At 38.1% G+C, this 18,576-nt stretch overlaps 1 protein-coding gene across 14 annotated transcripts in view; it reads right to left on the minus strand.

The window, feature by feature from the left end:
• LOC128868276 (uncharacterized) overlaps positions 1 to 18,576 on the minus strand; it is an 82,992-nt gene that overhangs the window by 21,944 nt on the left and 42,472 nt on the right. For all 14 annotated transcript variants that reach the window (XM_054110171.1, XM_054110167.1, XM_054110164.1 and 11 more), the window contains 2 exons: positions 15,985 to 16,307; positions 15,146 to 15,861 (listed from right to left, as the gene is read on the minus strand). In XM_054110171.1, coding sequence (XP_053966146.1) covers positions 15,146 to 15,861; positions 15,985 to 16,225 — 957 coding nt within the window. In that variant the 5' untranslated portion in view covers positions 16,226 to 16,307. The remainder of the gene's footprint in view (positions 1 to 15,145; positions 15,862 to 15,984; positions 16,308 to 18,576) is intronic.

An 18,576-nucleotide genomic window follows, 5' to 3' on the forward strand; every position in this document is an offset into this window, starting at 1 on the left:
GTGGATGAATTTGACTTCCGGCATGCACCTTAGGTTAAGCTACGATGGTTGCCATTTTCCATGAGAGTGCCGACTTAGACATTTTAATAACGCTTGCTTCAATCCAAGTTTCGCCGTTTAATGTCTAATGTGGGGAAAACACTTCGTTTCTATAATAAACGGTGAAATGTTGTGAATGACTGCGGATTCTAAGACTGCCAGGCATCCAAAAAAAGTAGAGCAGCATTCACACTAGGCGATTTTCTAAGCCTTTTAACATCGCTCAACAAAAATCGCTTATGTAAATGGTAGTTGAACAATCGGGCGAAAAAATAGCTTACCTCAAAGTAGACAGCAGGTCAGCTTTCGCCAGACGATTTTTCAAAGTCTTCAAAGAATCACCTCATGTAAGTCTTTAGAGGCAAACCCCATACGCTTCCCATTTGGCACCTACTACCTACCACCTACTATACGAAGGGAAGATCGATCGAGATCTGTTTTCATTCATTCTAGGCCAGACATGTAATTTAAAATAGAAACGAAATTTACGCCTCATTCAAATCGATATGCCCAACACTAAGCTCCTCCTATAATTCAGTTCGATTCATTAGTGCGCCGCTCACGATTAAAAAAAAAAAGGCAAAAACATCTTCACACCTCGAAACTATGTAAATAAAATACCCGTTGTGTTGCTAGCCTTTATTCTACCTCTTCAACGCAACTCGTTCCCCAATTCATATGCGCAGCGCTCTCACTTCCTCTTTGTCAAACTCCAGCTTTATTTACACCTTTCTCTTATCGCTCCAAATCTCTCCAGTGCGCCGCGCATGCGAAATCAATATTCGTAAACGCTTTCTATGCTGTCGCATGCGATTGTTTGACATTTTTTGTGTTTGCTTTCCATGCCTTTCATTTCATCAACGTCGTATAAGTATTTTATTGACTTGTGACTTGTGTGTGGGTTATATTTTATGTGCGCGCAAATTTGGCAACATTGTGGCGTAAATGTCATCGTATTGAACGCTTTAAAGAAGAAATGAAAGAAAAATATACTTTTAAGTAGCAAAAATGCTTCATCTCTCCATTCAGCCACCTCTTCATAAATGCCGCAGCTGAGTTGAATGGCTTATGAAGTAAATTTTGCTTTTTTCTTTCTGTTTTTTTTGTTTGTTTTTTGTTTTTTTTTTTTGCGTTGTGCTGGAAAGCATAAGCAACGATGGTGAATAAGTAAATAAAGAAGCTAAGATATTGGCAAATTTTGAAAGCAGATAATAAAATCGTCTCAGTTTTTCGTACCTACCTACCTGCCTGCCTACCTACAACAAGCCCGGTGTTATGTTGGGTCTTCGTACTTTTTTATTTGTTTTGCTTTTATACTCTTCCAATTCTTGTGAAATTTATGTATATTACAATAAGTATTGTACACTCTCGAAGGTTTAGTTTTTGCACTTTGTAACCTTAATATTTTAAGTTTCTTAAATTTGGTTATGTTTTCTTTATTTTTTTATAATTTTTTCTTATTGAAGCGAAGCTTTGTGGCAGACCCAATGATTTTAATAGCAGTTATGTTATGCTCAAGGTACCTTTTCCAGTTACTCATTGTTGTAAAATTAATTTTACCTTTCTTTGATTTTTACTTTTATTGCTTTTGCTGTCAATTTATGACATTTTAATGATTCTCAATTATTGTACGCCTGGTAGAGCAGTCGAGCTCGAATGCGTTTTAGGTATTTAAATATAAATAAGCTATAAAAAACTTATAAAGAAGTTATGAATGGGTTAGTTATTAAATAATAAAAATAGTAATTTTAGTTTAGGAAAAAATAAATCCTTTATTTTTGCCTAAAATTTATGCGCAAATGGTTTAAAACTGTTTTATGGTCGATCTTTATTAGCTCCTCGGCTGTACTGACATGCCCGTCAACTTCGATTATTTCTGTGATTTTATCGAGATTTTCGAGATTACTGACATTTTCGACATTTTCTTTAACAACAAAAATACCTGAACGGGATCAAGGAAACACAAAATGCAATTAACCGTTAGAGTATCGGCCCCATAAACCCAATTCACAATCTCAGCGGCCTGGCTGGCATTATCGCCTTTATCAAAGAAAAACTGTAAAATGTACCGAATATTCTCATTGTTGACTTCCATTGTTAACACCCTGTAACTCACAACTGATTGGAACAAACAAAAAATATCAAAAGAATTTTTCTAGTGTGAAATGTCACATTGACAACGAGCATTAACATAGTAATACTAGGCTGGATTCCGCGACATGAAGGACATGAGGTAAATAAAATGGCTGATGTCCTTGCAAAACGAGGAGCAAATATGCAACTTACTGGTCCTGAGCCCTACTGTTGACTCACAAAAAGCCACATTAATGAATTTCTTAGAAAATGGGAGGAGGAAAGGAAATTTGCTGCACACTGGCTAAACTGTGCCGGTCAGCGTCAAGCCAAACAATTTCTAAGTCCCAGCAAAGGAATATCTGACAAGCTACTCTTACTAAGCAAAGTAGATCTGCGTATTTTAACAGCATATCTTACAGGTCACTGCAACCTGAGGTATCATTTAAATAATATTGATCTATCTGAGACCAATGTCTGCCGCTTTTGCCGAGTGGACATAGAAAGCTCAGAACATGTGCTTTGTGAATGTCCTGCATAAGGCAGACAAAAACTTCACCACCCTGGTGGTATCATAGTATCCCCATGCAATCTTTGGAACAACAAACTCAAAACTGTGGTAAAATTTTTAAATAGTCTAAAACTCTAGGGTTACAAAAATAGGCCTTGCACAATATATCAACTCTAGTCGCAGTGCGTAATGGCCTTATAATAATAATAATTAATAATAATGAATCCAACGATAGCCTTCTTCGTGTGCAAACAACACGAGGGGCACAGCTCACATGTACGATGTACGCATCATTTTTGTTTCAAGGCCGGGCCAAGGCAGGCAAAATTTTGTTAGGCGTCGAGATCTAAAACTATTCAGCTACAGAAAAAATTCAGCAGCTGATTAAAAATTGAGCGGCATACCATCGTCAATCGTCTACTGAGAGCAGATAGCATCGTTTTCTTAACAATGAAAAAAGCGATTCCGATATAACAGAAGTGATGGAATGTTAGTTAAAATTTGTTCATTGGAATTTTCTAATGGTTTAGTAAGTTTATAATTTATTTTACATAGTTTTAACCCTAATCCCACTTCGATGGGTCGTTCGTTGAGAAATCATGAATTTTTTATGAAACTACGGCACGGTGCATGTGTCCTACCATTTCTTTATGATAAAATATTATTAAAATAAAAAATTTTGAAAAAATCTCTTCGGATATGTTTAGTTAAAGCTTAGAACCTACCTTATGAACTTTTTCTAATTTTCGTTATACAGTAGAAATAAGCGCCAGGCGCGTACGACCCATCTACATGGGACTAAGGTGCCAAATGGAACGGCATGGGGTTAAGGTTAACAAAAGAGCCCTAAACTGATTTGACACTTGAACCCATTCTGTACAGGTAACTTTTCAACACATTTTCGGCACTGTTTCACCATTTAGAGCTTCAATTCCATGTTTCAAGTCTTGAATCGTCTATGGGTGGTTGGCGTAATATTTAGGATTAATGACGCCGGAAAAACATGTAATCAAATCGCAGCTTATAGGCAGCCAATTGACATCGCCGTTACAGCTAATTATTCGATTTTCGAAGATTTTGGCACTTTTTTTTTAATATTTCTCCAATTTCTTCATGCGAGAGTGTAAATGTCTAGACATGAGCTAAATTTGCGACACATTACGAATGTTGTTTTAGCTGTTAAAGTCAAAAAATGTATACTTCAAATTTCAAATTTTTTATGCGTCACCCTGTAGTAACAGCAATGATAAACAGGCTACTTGATTTCTGCCCTGAAAAATTTTCTAAGAAATCAAAAAGAGAGAACCGTATTCATAGTAAACCTGTCGTGCTGGTCTAAGCGTGACCGGCAAAATTCAAACTTGTGTGTGTTGATAATTTTCCATAAATGGAAAGATCTATAATTTTATGTCGCCTCCGAGCGGCAGAGGTTTTCTATGAGAAGCTTTTCCATGGCAGAGGTGCACGCGGTGGTTTACCAAGGCCTGCCAAGGGGCGACCGCTTTTAGGAAAAACCTTTTCTCTGGCATTCGGTGTTTTATGCTCGGGGTTTCAAACCTGTGCACTTCCGAATGCAAGTCACGCACCAAGCATTCGGCTACGGCGGCCATCTGTCATTGCTTAGTAGGATGAAAATAAAAGGTGATCGTTATCATTTCTCAGGAGTCTTGGACTCATTCCTGTGGAAGCAGATCACTGAGAGATAGTTCAGCACGGGTTCTTTTTTAACTAGATTATCTTTTAAACGAAAGCAAGCTGTGAGCCAACCGAACTAATCACTCATAACTGCTATGTGAATATCTACAAACAAGCACGCACCTAACCTTTCGGATCAAAGAAATCGTCGAGTGGGACCACATAAAGTGAGCACTTATTCCACTACCCAGTTATTGAGAATTAGTCAAAAAAGCGTTTCTAAACATTTACGTTAGAATAATTAAAAGTATAAGTCTGCTAGTTTTATTGTCAAAATAAAGCGAAAAACCGCTAAGAACTGTTTAATTCACCTGCTTCACCTTATGTAACTGAAAGCAATACTACTTTTTACTTTTATTTGAAGCCGCATTATGACTTCGATGATGCCATATGATTTATTAATTGATTATTTTTTATTTAATTTATCTTTATGCATATTTAATATATCAATAAAATCGATAAATATTTGAACCGGTTTTTATGTAACTATCATAAAAAAATGCGAATCAATTAAAAAGGGAAGAAATTGAATAATAAAATAATAAACAAATGAAGTCAAATTAATTATGTATTTTATGCGTTGAATTTCAATTATTTGAAGACCAACCAACTACACAGTAGCAACAAAAACATTGAACTTTATTAAATATTCAAAACATACACGCCGATTGCTATTGAAAACTAGCTTTGAAGCCGGTGAAAAAAAAAAATGTTTTAGAAAAAAGTTAAAAATCAGCAAATACACTTAAATTATGCGAGAATAAACATGCATTAACATTGTTAACATACACGCATATGTACATGCATATGTGTACATAGTTAGCCACATGCACACACACACACATACAAGCATAATGTATGACCTCACCTGCGCGATTGCGCATAAAATCAAGTTTTCAACCAACCAGCGGACTAGGCGCATAAATAGTAACTAGGAATGTATGAAAAGATCTGTCCATAAATTCATGACTTGTATGCGTACTTTGTTGCTTAATTACAGCTCGATATGGTGTTGTTACTTGAGTAATAGTTTGCAATTTTACGCTACAACTGAAGGTTGTTTGCAAACAATGTGCTGACTTTTGACTTTGCGTGAAATCCGTTAGCTGCCAATTTAATTGGAAATGCATACTTTAAATTCACGGTAAAGTATCATACTTTTGCACTACTAACCTTAAACTTGCCAAACAATGCGCTCGTTTGCAATGGTTGCTAATTCATTTAATTTAGGGCGTGAAGAAAATGATCTATCAAAATTTTTGTTTATTTTTTGATTACTTGGAATACTGCAAAGCATTTTTGAAGAAGGTTATGAAGTTATAATAATGAATGAGCAGTTGGTATACTCTACAAGGCTTTCATCATGCCCGTCCTAAACCCGTCATCATCCGATGAAGCGACGCGTAGAGTGCTCGAGAGAAAGATTTTGCAGACGATTTTTAGAGTATTGCACGTTGGCGACAGCGAATATCGCAGGCGGTGGAACTATGAGCTGTATAAGATTTACGGCGACATAGACATAGCGCAGCGCAGCGCATAAAGACCCAGCGGCTACGTCGTCCGAATGGTTACAAACACTCTGGCTCTGAAAGTTACCAACTGATGGAGCAGAGGAAGAGAAAGGCCTCCTCTGCGTTGGAAAGATCAGGTGGAGAAGGAGTTGGCTTGAATTGGTGTTTCCAAATGGCGTCGGTTAGCACGAGAAAGAAACGACTGGCGCGTTTTGTTAAACTCGGTCAAAATCGCTTAAGCAGTAGTCGCGCCAATCAAGAAGAAAAAATTGGTACAGTTTACTTGCGTTGCCCATAGTTGAATAATAGTAATATAATAACTTTAATTCAAGAAAAAATGTGTTCCAAAATGTTATCACGCAAATGGCCACATTTTGTATTGATGGCCAAATAAAAGTTTGACGACGTAAAATCGGACGACCTTGCTTGACTAGTAAAAGTCGCCATTTTTCAAATTCAGTCGCTTTTGTAAACAATGGCCGAAATAAATTGATTATTACGACACTGAATGGAAAGTGCAGCAGGACACAGGAAGGCAAAAAAATGTATTCTTCGTTCCAGAGAAATAGAAAGTAAGCTCTTAAGCCTGACTAGAGAGAACTTACGAACTCTTACTGAGTACTATGCGATGCACTGTACTCTTCGTTATTCTTTCGTGAAACTAGAATTCGTAGAAACAAACTTCTGCCGTTTTTGGGCGCTGGACGATGAAACTCCAGAGCACATTGCCTGTGAATGTGAACGTCACCTCCCGCAAGACGAAGAGACCAGAAATAGTGACTCTAAATCCATTGGTGTTATGGAATGAAAAGCATGAGGATGTGTTCAAATTCATTACAAGTATCGTATTATAACCCAATAGACCATCGAATCCAATAGGTACCCTTATAATTTTCACGAACAATGGGCATCACAAATTTCTTTGTCATATCCCTTCGGAGGTAGCTTACAGCTATACATATAATTTCCTACGGTTGCGCGTAAGAGAAAAGGGCCCTAAAGCTGGAAGAGTACCAAGACGTAGTCCTCAAATCGGAGGAGGAGCTCGGTCAAACACCTAACAAGAGATGTACGTGACATTGTATAAAACCACTGAAGGAATTTTGGTTGAGTTCAAAAACGCCCGCAATCATTTTTCGTATATTTCACGACTGAAACTTCTGTATACCTTCGAAGGTGGTTTATCCAACAAAAGGGCTATATTTCTATTGCTTGTTTGTGAATCTATCGTTTTGAGAGAAAGATGCAAGGGTGCATATTTTTCTGCAAAAGCTTCCCGCACCTCCTGTGAAATGCTTTCATAGTCCAGAGAATGACCCAGATTTATATCCGCCGAGGGACTGTTCCTCCAGCAATATTCCCCGTACATGTATGGGAAATATTTATGCTGCTACAACAACAAAAACTTATAAATCATGCCCTATATTCGTCGAGGCTTTTCGATTGCCAACTTAGTCCAAAGCAGATTTTGTTCGCCAGCGATATTCGCCGTTGCATATCGAGCTGCTGTAGAAGTTGTAGTAATCTTCGACAATTCATACTCAAAGTTGATTGTTATTGTCACTAGCAGGCTTTTCTATACACACACAAATAGTAACTCTATCGAATTGTAATTGAAGCCAATCTATGCACATTAAAAATGTTGATATCTCAATGATTCGTGGCTTATCGAAAGTCAAATAGCTACTAAAGCGAGCCTCGTATTGGCCAACTCATATTGTTAACAATTCCCAAAGCAAATAGTTACAGAAAAAATAAACAGACAAGTGAAATAATTTTGCCAGCAATTACAAACCACTTGAAACAAGCTTTGCGAATGACACAACAACCAAGTGTTAATATAAAGCTGCAAATCCAGTTGGAGAAAAATGCCGACAAATATGACAATAACTTAATTGAGCATTGAAATGATTATAGCAGCTATTATTTTTAATCTGTTTTATACAAAAAGTGGGTGATTGGACGTGTACTTGTATACTGCATTACAGAGCTACAGCTTAGAAATAGGTAATGCATATGAACAAGTGGCTTATACACGAGGATTGCTATTTAAGTTTTAAGATGTGGCAACACATCTGTGAATATGTCAGTTCTGGCATTGTCATCGTAAAGTTTGATTTCTTTAATGGTAATCGGAAAATATCTTGAGTGATATTAGAGTTGTGAACAGGTAGGAACTTCAAAACATTCAACTTGGTAAAAAAAAATGGAGTTAAATAGTGCGATAATTTTCTATAGCTTATGATTTTCTATACTTTTAGATTAAACAAAAAAATGTGTACCCAACAACTCGCTTCGACTTTGTTGATGCAACAACATCTCCAGTCACCGCATTTCGCTAGTTTTCCGAATTCAGGCGTGATCACACTTCGCTACGAAACGATTTTCGTCAAGGTCATCTAAAAATAAGTTGGCGCTAAAGAAAAAATCGATGCTGTGTTTGAAAGGATATTGCAAGAATATCATTAGGAATCAATCTCTCTCTCGCTGGATTGAGACATACTTGGGAACTCCCATAGGCCGTGAAGTCATGCAAACTTCTTGTGCCAATTGGTGCAAAGAAATGTTGACAAACTTCAATTAAGGAGGAATGAAACAAGTCTATAAGATAGAAATCGTGTGAGTTAGAGACAAACTAAACTACAGTAGATTGAACGGATCTCTCAAGATGAGCCAAATGCCAAAAGTTGTTCGCAGACGAGTCACTTCATAGCAAACATAAAGATTAACTGGACATTACGCCATCTTCCCATTCAACCAGCATAGAATAAACACTTCTGAAATGTACGCCAAACTGTTTCGCAAAAATGTTTGGAGAACTAGGGAGAACCAATCGCAGATGAAGAATTCTACTCCACCATAAAGCAAGCTGAATTGTTGAGCATTCAAAACATCGAACTGATGCGTCAACCGCCGTCCGCATCGTTCTGATTTGACACGAAATTTCTTCTTCTATTTCTGTAAGCGACCGCCGTAACCGAATGAGTTGGTATGTGACTACCATTCGGGAGTGCGTCGGTTCGAATCTCCGTGCATGAAACACCAAAATAATAAAAAAAAAAATTTTTTTCTAATAGCGGTTGTCCCTCGGCAGGCAATAGTAAACCTCCGAGTGCATTTTTGCTATGAAAAAGCTCCTCATAAAAACGATTGGGTTGTTTGGAAAGTAATTTCGTTTTTTCCCGACAGAGGATTTAATTATATTTTTTCACACTTAAGTCGCATTGTCAGTATATATGCTGATATTTAAGGGCTTGTGTGTGAATAAGTTCAATTGATTTTATGATGTTGAAGGCAGAAAGAAATTAACCAATGTGTATGGAGAAGATGTGTTCACAATATGCCAGTGCCAGAACTGGTTTCCAAAATTTCGATCCGGCAATTTTGAAGTTGAAGATGCACCACGTTCTGGAAGGCCGGTTGAAGCTGATAAATACGCGATAAAGACATTAGTTCATGCAAACCGGCGAATAACAACACGTTAGATCGGTAAGATGTTAAATTTATCGAATTCAATTGTTTATGATCACCTGAAAGGCCTGGCTTTAAGATCGTCTTTCATTTTCACCACAAAAAACGAAATTACTTTCCGAATAATCCAATATTTGCCGTTCGGAGTCGGCTTAAAACTGTAGGCGCCTCTCTTTGTGGAACAACATCCATACGCACACCAGAAATAGGAGGAGGAGCTCGGCCAAACACCTAACAGAAGTGTACGTGCCAATTATTTATTTTATTTTTTATTCCCGTAAGCAAAAATAAAATACGACGTCAATGTTTTTCGACGCCTAAAGAAGCGATTGATGCGTTTAACTAACATTTTTTGGATTCTCCGCAACCGGAGAGGAAGAAGTGCTGTGGAAATTGGTTCAAACACGTGAAAAAGCGCATTAATCTTCGTGAACAATATTTTGGAAACCAACGTACTAGTTATTTTCGAATATTCTTAAATATTTATTTTTACTTGTCTAACGTAAAACTCACAAGTAGCAACCCTCGTATAGATATCAAGATTAACATTGCTAGTTGGAAATAATTTGTCAAGGGAGTAATTACGGTTGGTATTTCGAAAACTGATGTTTCTACAGACATTTGAGCTATTGAGATAGGTAGCAACACAAGTTGAGTTGGAAATCGTTAGTTAGAAATGTACATATGTATATATGTTTATAATAGCTTATGTGTGTGTGTGTGTGTATTCACTTTGAAAGTAATGAGCAGCTGGTATGACTAGCGTAAGCGTACCGCGAAGCTAATGAAATGGCTTTGGTAGTAAAAGTTTGCACCCAACACAACTGTAATCATGTCTAAAGGCCAACAGCGCAACAGGTATACGCTTTTGTGCACCAACGGAAACAAAAACAAAACAAATAAATGAAAATAAATACAAACGGGTAAGGACAGAGGAAATATCAACACACTACAAACAATAAGAGATAACTTGAAACCATCGACAGCGCTCGGCTACAAGTGTCGGGAGTAAATTAGCGTTTGTATGAGTAAAAAGCAAAAACTGCTAAATGACGGTTTTTATGGTGATTGCAAAAATAGTAAAAAGACGAAACAGAAATGCAAGAAAAGAATCAGCAAAAAGAGAACCAAAAACAATAAATTTAATGCTAAAAGCAGTTACAGCAAAAATAAGCTAACTGAAAAACGCCAATGATAAACAAAATTAAACACCGTTGCTGCTGTTGGCGGCTTTGTGTGTAGGAAGGTGCATGCGAACAGTGGAATGTGAGCCCGTTTGTCACAAGTGTTGACATGGCATCCATTCGTTGCACTCCTTGTACATGAGTACATTTTGCTGCACACCACGAAAATTCGCAAACGCTGCTGGCAAAGAAGCAGCAAATAGGCGGGTGATTGTTATTATTATTATTGTTATTATTAAGTATTATATCGGCTGTTATCGCGCCACAGTTAAGTAAACAAATGAATCAGTAGCATTCAACATGCACAAGCCAATATACATACATTTGTATGCTCAAATTGTATGTATGTAAGTTGTTTATTGTGTCAACTGTAGGAAATAACTCACTCGCGCACCAGCTGAAAACTATTGTGCACTGAACGCTCGAATGTGCTGAAGTGCAGCGCGAAAAACGCTATTGCAATGAAAGTCACGTAAGCGCAGGCTGTGCAAAAATACATGAGCAATTGCTTGTAGGACTTTGTTTATAAATTTAGGTTTATGAAACAACAAAAAAACATTTTGTTGTTGCAACACCGATAGTGCTTGTGAACCTGTTCGTCGACGCGCAACCCACTCACGCAGATCGCCAGCCAGTCATTCACTCAATTCATTTGGTTGGATTTTTGCAAGTGAAAAGCCGTTAGCTCATGAAACATTCCATGCTGCTTTACATTCTTAAAATTGTGCCACTTGATCTACGAGTAAATTTGTAAGTGATCTTTGTTTGTTTGTTTAGCTATCAAATTTGAGTGGGTTTATGAAAAATGTGTATGTTTGGGGGCAGGTTCTTGATAGACACCGGGAAGTAGACATTTTGCACTTTGTTTGTGGGAAAATAAATGTATGACTACTTTGCTGTTTGTAAGGGGTCTTTCAAAAGTGACGCCTAGATGCCAGTAGTGCAGCGTTCCTAGACGGCACCTTTTCTTGTTTTTATCTTTAGCATTTGTCAAGTAGACAGACAAACAGTAGACAACTTTAACCCTGGATGCTTACACTATAGAACAACGAAATTTATTATGAAAATGGTCGAGCTTAAAAAACAACATATCGCAAAATTTATCTGGAATGATGAAGCTAATTTCACACTGGACGGATTTGTCAGCAAACAAAATTGCCGCATCTGGGAAGAAAAAAACCCTTCTTCCGTAAAATCATTACATCCATTAATATTTACAGTTAGGTGTAGTTTTTTGGGCTGGTGGAATAATTGGCCGGTTTTTCTTCGAAGAAGAAAATCAAAGCGCTGTTAATGTCAATGGGCATCGCTTTGTATAACTGATTTTTTGTGGCCTGAATTGGAAGGAATAGACATAGACGATCTTTATTTTCAAGTGGACAGAGTTTAAAAGCCACACAATACGGGGAAACATTGCATTATTGCCATCTAAGTTTCCCGATAGCATAAGGTTAAATAATTTTCAAGCCCTCAAAAGCGTAATCATCAGCCTGTGTTTTTTTGTTTTTTGATGGTAGTGGGCAATATCACTCTTGATTACTCGATAGTGTACACAGCACAATGTCAAACATCACTTTTAAGTCCTCGGTACTTCGAATGTTACGAGGGGTGCCTTTTATATGTCGAGATTAGAGAACAAAAACAAATTTTAATCATCGAAAATCACTTTATTGTTTTTCAAAATATTCTCCATGAAGATCTATACACTTTTGCATGCATTTGAACCAATTGTCGAAGCACTTTTGCCACTCTGAATGAGGTACCTCCAAAACATGCATTCTGAATGCCGCAACCGCTTCTTTAGGTGTCGAAAAACGTTGACCTCTCAGTTTGTTTTTTACGTACGGGAATAAAAAGAAGTCATTCGGTGCCAAGTCAGGACTATACGGCGGATGACCCATTAATTCGATGTTTTGGGTGCTTAAAAATGCAGTTGTTTGAGCCGATGTGTGAGAGCTCGCATTGTCTTGGTTTTCCTAATTTCTTGGAAGACAACTGGCAAACAAATGGTTGTGTACCACTCAGAATTTACTGTTCTGCGTTGTTCTAGTGGTACGGTTGCGACATGTCCAGTTTTTCCGAAAAAGCAGGCGACCATTTGCTTGGAAGTGCTTCGTGCGCGAACAATTTTTGTTGGATTTGGCTCATCTTGAAACACCCATACAGTCGACTGCTTTTTACTTTCGGGCTCATACGCGTAAATCCATGATTCATCACCTGTATCGATGTCATAGACGTATTTCGAAGCCCCGCGACCGTATTTTTTGAGCATTTCCTTCGACCAATCGACACGAGCCTTTTTTAGAGCGATTGACAAATTGTGTGGGATCCAACGCGAACAATTTTTTTTGACAGTCAAATGTTTATGCAATATTGAATGTATGCTGGTCCCACTAATTCCTAAGATTGTCTCAATCTCACGATAGGTCACATGACGATCTTGCAATATCAGTTCACGCACAGCATCAATAGTTTCCGGAACAACAACTGATTTTGGACGACCTTCACGAAATTCGTCTTGGAGTGAACTACGACCACGATTGAATTCACCATACCATCGATAAACAATGATCCTTGATGGAGCTTCATCGCCAAAAAATGAATTAAGTTCATCCATGCAATGTTGCTGAGTTAATCCACGTCGAAAGTTGTAAAAAATAATCGCACGAAAATGTTCACGATTTAATTCCATTTTTGGACCGAGATGAATCTTTTACGTTACTGTAAACAACACAAATAGCGCTGGTATTTCAAAACGTTCTGAGTACGTAAAAGCCAAAAAATGTCAAACTTTGCGATACAGCTGTCAGTTGCAAGATTGCAACACCAGGGTTGTCAAATCCCGAAATATAAAAGGCACCCCTCGTACTATAATTCGTCGACAGTATAGTAGCTAAATAGTAGAACTTTTTATTCCTGGACGATTAAATGGTTAGTATTAGTTTACATTCCTCAATAGTACAGTGGTTAGTAACAGTTTTTTTTTAAATACCATACACAGTAAAAATTTTACACCTGCATGATCAATTTTCATTCCTCATAGCACGACTGTCAATATCACTCTTAATTCCTCGACAGTATAGTGGTTAGTATCTGCTCATTAATATCACTCTTGATTCCTCGATAGTATAGTGATTAGTATTAGTTTTAAAACCTCACCGGAAAAAAATTTACACCTACACGATCAATTTTCATTCCTCGACAGCACGGTGGTGAATATCACTCTTTATTACTCGATAGAATAGTGGTTAGTATCAGTTTTAATTCTTCACCAGCCTAAATTCTGAAGAATACAGCTGTTCGATAGATCTGTGGATGGCATGACTCTTAATTTCTCCGTGGTATAAGAATGGCGCAGCGCTCCTAACTCTTTAACAATCGTAAAGTTTTTAATTTCTCAGTTGCATCACATTTGGGTGGGTAGCATCATCAATACTTAATAATAGGTGCTTAATTTCATAGCGTTAGCAAAATTAATTACTCGATAGTATAGCGGTTAGTATCAGTTTTAATTCCTCAATAGCATAATCGATAACATCACTTTTGAATACTACAGCCGTTCGATAACTCAGCTCGCCGCATGGCTCTGAATTCCCCGACCAGGCGGTTAACTTCATAACGTTAGAATATGTATGAATTCCTCGATAGTATAACAGTTGGTATCGCTCTCAATTTCACCTACCTTTGATAGCTATAATTTTCCATTTAAAGATAACATAAGTACAGTTTATCTCACGCATGATAAAAGTATACACCACTTTTACATCAAACCATAAGGTACGCCTTCTGCGATATTGGACAAATCAAAAGGGATTAACATTGAGTGAAGTACTTGCCCGATTGCTGTTTGGAATAGAAAATACTAGCACAATTCCTTCAATTGACGTTTGGTTAAATATTATATAACTGTGTAGCAGTGTCACTAAAGCGCAAGCTCTCAATATTGCACTAATTCATTTCATATCGGGTTTCTCTATCTATCATAACAAGATAAGTATTTATTAAATAAATATGTTTTATAATACTTTGTGTTACTAACTGCATTTTCTCGATAGCATAGTGGTCAGTACCCTTGTTACAATAGCCCAGTAGTGTAAATTCACATTTAAGCTATAAATCAATTCAATCAATTCAAACTTAAAACATTTTTTCTTCACCTTACTACGATCTTTGTTCAAGCGTATGCAGTTGAAAAAAAGATTAAAATGAATAAATTACTGTCAATTCTGTTGAAAGCTAACAATTATTAGACCTTTGCGCTGCCTCACCCTTATCCGTACGTTGTTTAATATTAATAACGTGCGAAACTCATTGCCACCCACATACTTTCAAACAAGTTTAGCATCGAAATTCAATCTCTTTTGCATTCTCACATCGTGCAACTTGAAATTATATTTACAGCTTAGCTTTTCAGCGTATTAGATTGCACTGTTGATTTATCTACTCTGTTTCCAATTAAATCATTTGCCATTTTTAATGCGCTTCGTTCACATGCCCATAAAATCCAGCGACTAGTCGATCTACTACAAACACCTACACAAAAATGTGAAAAGCATGACAAAACCAGCTACAAGCTTTCCACTTGTTTCCCCTATCTTCTCTGCCTTCTTCTCATCCACTCACTTGTAAATAAATACGTAGTTATTTCAAACTGGACTTACCGGCACAAAGTGTGGCAAGTTATCCAATACTTGCAACTTATCGATACGCTGTTTTATACGCTCACGATGATGTGGATTTTTTATGCCAATCGCCGTCAAATCTTCGGGGGTCATTCGTGCAATGGTCGGTAAATCGTAACCGGCCGCTATAAACAATTGTGCATATTCCTCATACTTCATTTCCATCAGCCAATCGATGATGAGTTCATCGTTACGTTGACGATCCACACTGCCGATGGAACACGAACTCACCGAACTGCAACGCGGTGATGAGAGTGCACCGCCCGCACTACCACGTATCGATGCACCAGACACGCCAGTCAAATACGATGAGGCACGACCCGAATCCAAGCTAGCGGTGGAGTGTCGCGAACCAGAACCAGCTGAACCCGACGACGAACCGGGCGAATCGCGACCTGGCGATTGTGTCAGATCGATGCCCTGATCCTCTTGCAACGCCAACTGTTGATGATAGTAGACTGCTGCTTTATGTGTGAGTGGTTCGCGTAGTGTGGCGCAGAACACGGGCGGAGGGCATGGCACTATTGTGGGTGGACAACCGCTGAGCAGCGGATTAGTTGCGGTGGACAAAAGTGATGCGCCAGCAGCAGCTGCTTGAACTGCCGTTTGTTGTTTACCAGCTGCAACAGCAGAGGATCCCGATGATTGTGATGTGCCTGACGTTGACATAGCTGTGGCGTATTCACTTATTTCATCTAAAAAAATATGGATAAACAAAAATAGAACCAATACAATTGAAAATTACCTATAAACAAATAAGTACGGAACTGTTGTGTGCAACATACATACATACACATCTACTTTTCAAGTACACGTACCTTTCATGCGCAGTGCTACCGATGGCTCACGTGGCAAATTAAAACCGCCCTCCTCCAATGATGGCGACGATACCATGCTACTCATTATGATGCCATCATCTAGCTGCTTACCAGCTGCGCTCGAAATGCTGCCACCTAAACGGTATAATGGTATTTGCTGTTGTTGTGGTGCCGGATCTCCAGGTAGCGCAGGTGGTGGTACCTTTTTAGCTTGTGCGTGCGGCTTCAATGATCGATGCATTGCAACAACAACGACAATGTATGGCGTACGGCTGAAAACCGCTGGTTCCTATATTGCGTACGCCCGTAAACTGAAGCGGATTCTATGAAGTAGAAAGAAAGGAAGTGAAGTGAATTGAGTTATTGAGGATTGTTGATAATTTTTATGTGTTTACTTTTTTTAAATTACAAATGTGTTAAGGTTTTGAAGAAACAGCTGTTCGTAAGAATCCTAGGTGCAAGGTGAAAAGGTAAAGGAAATATTTTCTTCTTGCGCGGAAGTTTAACAACTGCAGTTACTTTATTTTGGAAATCGAGCTACTTGCGACACATTTGACAGCATAAAAACTTCATTAAATATATAGTTGTTGTTGTTGTTTTAGCAGCATAAACATTCCCCATACATGCACGGGGAATATTGCTGGAGTAACAGTCATTGGCCGGATATAAATCCGAGTCTTTCCAGTAACGTAGAATCGACTGTCGTGGGGAAATATTGAGTAATTACGTTTGCTGTGGATATACAGTGTAATAGGTTGGAATTTTTAATGATAATTAAGGAGACTTTAACTGGCTTTTGTGTTACGATCACACATGGCACTATTCTGTTACAAAACTGTATTCCAATGATCAAAAAATTGAGAAAGATGATAATACAAAATAAAGGGGTTTCCCGGGTATTATTTAGATTAGATTAGATGATTAACGATTTTGTATGGCCGGAATTGGATGGTATTGATCTGGACAACGTTTAGTTTCAACAAGATGGCGCTACGTGCCACACAAGCAACGAAACCATTGATCTCTTACGGAAAAGTTTCCGGACCGTATTATCTCTCGAAGAGGTGATCACAATTGGCCACCGAGATCTTGTGATTTAACACCTTGTGACTTTTTTCTTTGGGGTCACGTGAAAGAAAAGGTCTACGCCAACAGACCAGGGTCGATTCAAGACCTAAAAGATGGAACTCGTAATATTGCCCTGTAAGCGTGGTCATGGTGGTCATTTGCCTGATGTTATTTTCCGCTATTACCGGCATACCTTCCTCTTTATAATGAAATGAACCTCCGATCATTTATATTAAAAAATAGCATTTTGCGGCGTAATTAATAGAACGTCTCATTAGAGGTCGATGAACTTTGAAACAAAAAACTAAATTGTCTTTTCGAGCCAAAAGCTCGTCGGTATACCATAGTCTAAGATCTGGCCATAAAAGCAAATTTGAAGGTACTCATGGTGCACTACGTCTTGGCAATCGAAGATAACAGTCAACATCATCTTCCCGGTACTTTTTGATCGTCGGATATATTACTGGTAATCAGTGTGCTTTATTTTCGTTCCCCTGTGCGATGGTCTACAATTCTCAACGTATTAATGAAACAAATGTTATGCATGGAGAGAGCGTACAAACTATTCACAGGGTTATTGCTGTGCTCTGCCTAATAGACTGCATGATTTACATGTATGGGCAGATTCGGTGGCAGTCTCCACCCCACTCAACACAATAAAATCATCCATTGCTTCACACTACCATGCTTTAGCCGAAAGTAGATGGCAGCAATTAACTACATGAACTGCAACAAAAACACATGGCCGTCGTACAAAATCCAAAGGACGAATCACCTGTTAGGATGTTCTCGACCAAACATTTCACGCATCACTGCAACCCTTACAGGACATTGGAAAGTAGGGGATAATGCAGCTAGACTCAACTTCAAGCGGAAGGGGTGAAGGAAAATCTTTTCTACTACTTATGTGAATGTCCAGGGCTAGCTAGGGCACGATTTCGCTCCTTCGGTAAGCCTTTCTTACAGCAAATTAATGAGATCTCAGACATCGAGATAAAGAATTTGCGGCTATACTTGGACCTCACTAAATGGATCTGACTTAGAAGTAAAAAATATAAAAAAAAGACATGCCACGAGGACAGTCGGAGTAAAACGGTGCAGGTCACTAATTAGGATTATTTTAGTGGAAATACTCAACCACTTCAACAACAGCAACAACAACATACCCTGCTGCGGTGCTTCCATATGATCAAATTAAACGAGCTGATATTTCAACCGATAGTTTCTCCAACGTAAAAAAAGTTTTTTGTTCACTCGAAGCCGCTTTGGTGCGCCCCAGCGGCGCTTTCAGCTGTAAATCTCAAGTGAACCGAACACCAATGTATGAATCCATCAACTGCTTCTTGATTTGGATATATGTACGCGCATGCACTTCTCAGTAAGCACTATACAAATTAGGGCTAAAGTGAAGTAAGTACTTTGCATTTTGCACTCCATCATTTTAACGCCTTAAAATTGCGCCAATTAAAACAAAGCAAAAAAAAACAAATATAACTCTCGGAAATCACTTTTAACAAAGCGCAC

This window comes from Anastrepha ludens, chromosome 6, assembly GCF_028408465.1.
Source record: "Anastrepha ludens isolate Willacy chromosome 6, idAnaLude1.1, whole genome shotgun sequence".
NCBI classification, from domain to species: domain Eukaryota; kingdom Metazoa; phylum Arthropoda; class Insecta; order Diptera; family Tephritidae; genus Anastrepha; species Anastrepha ludens.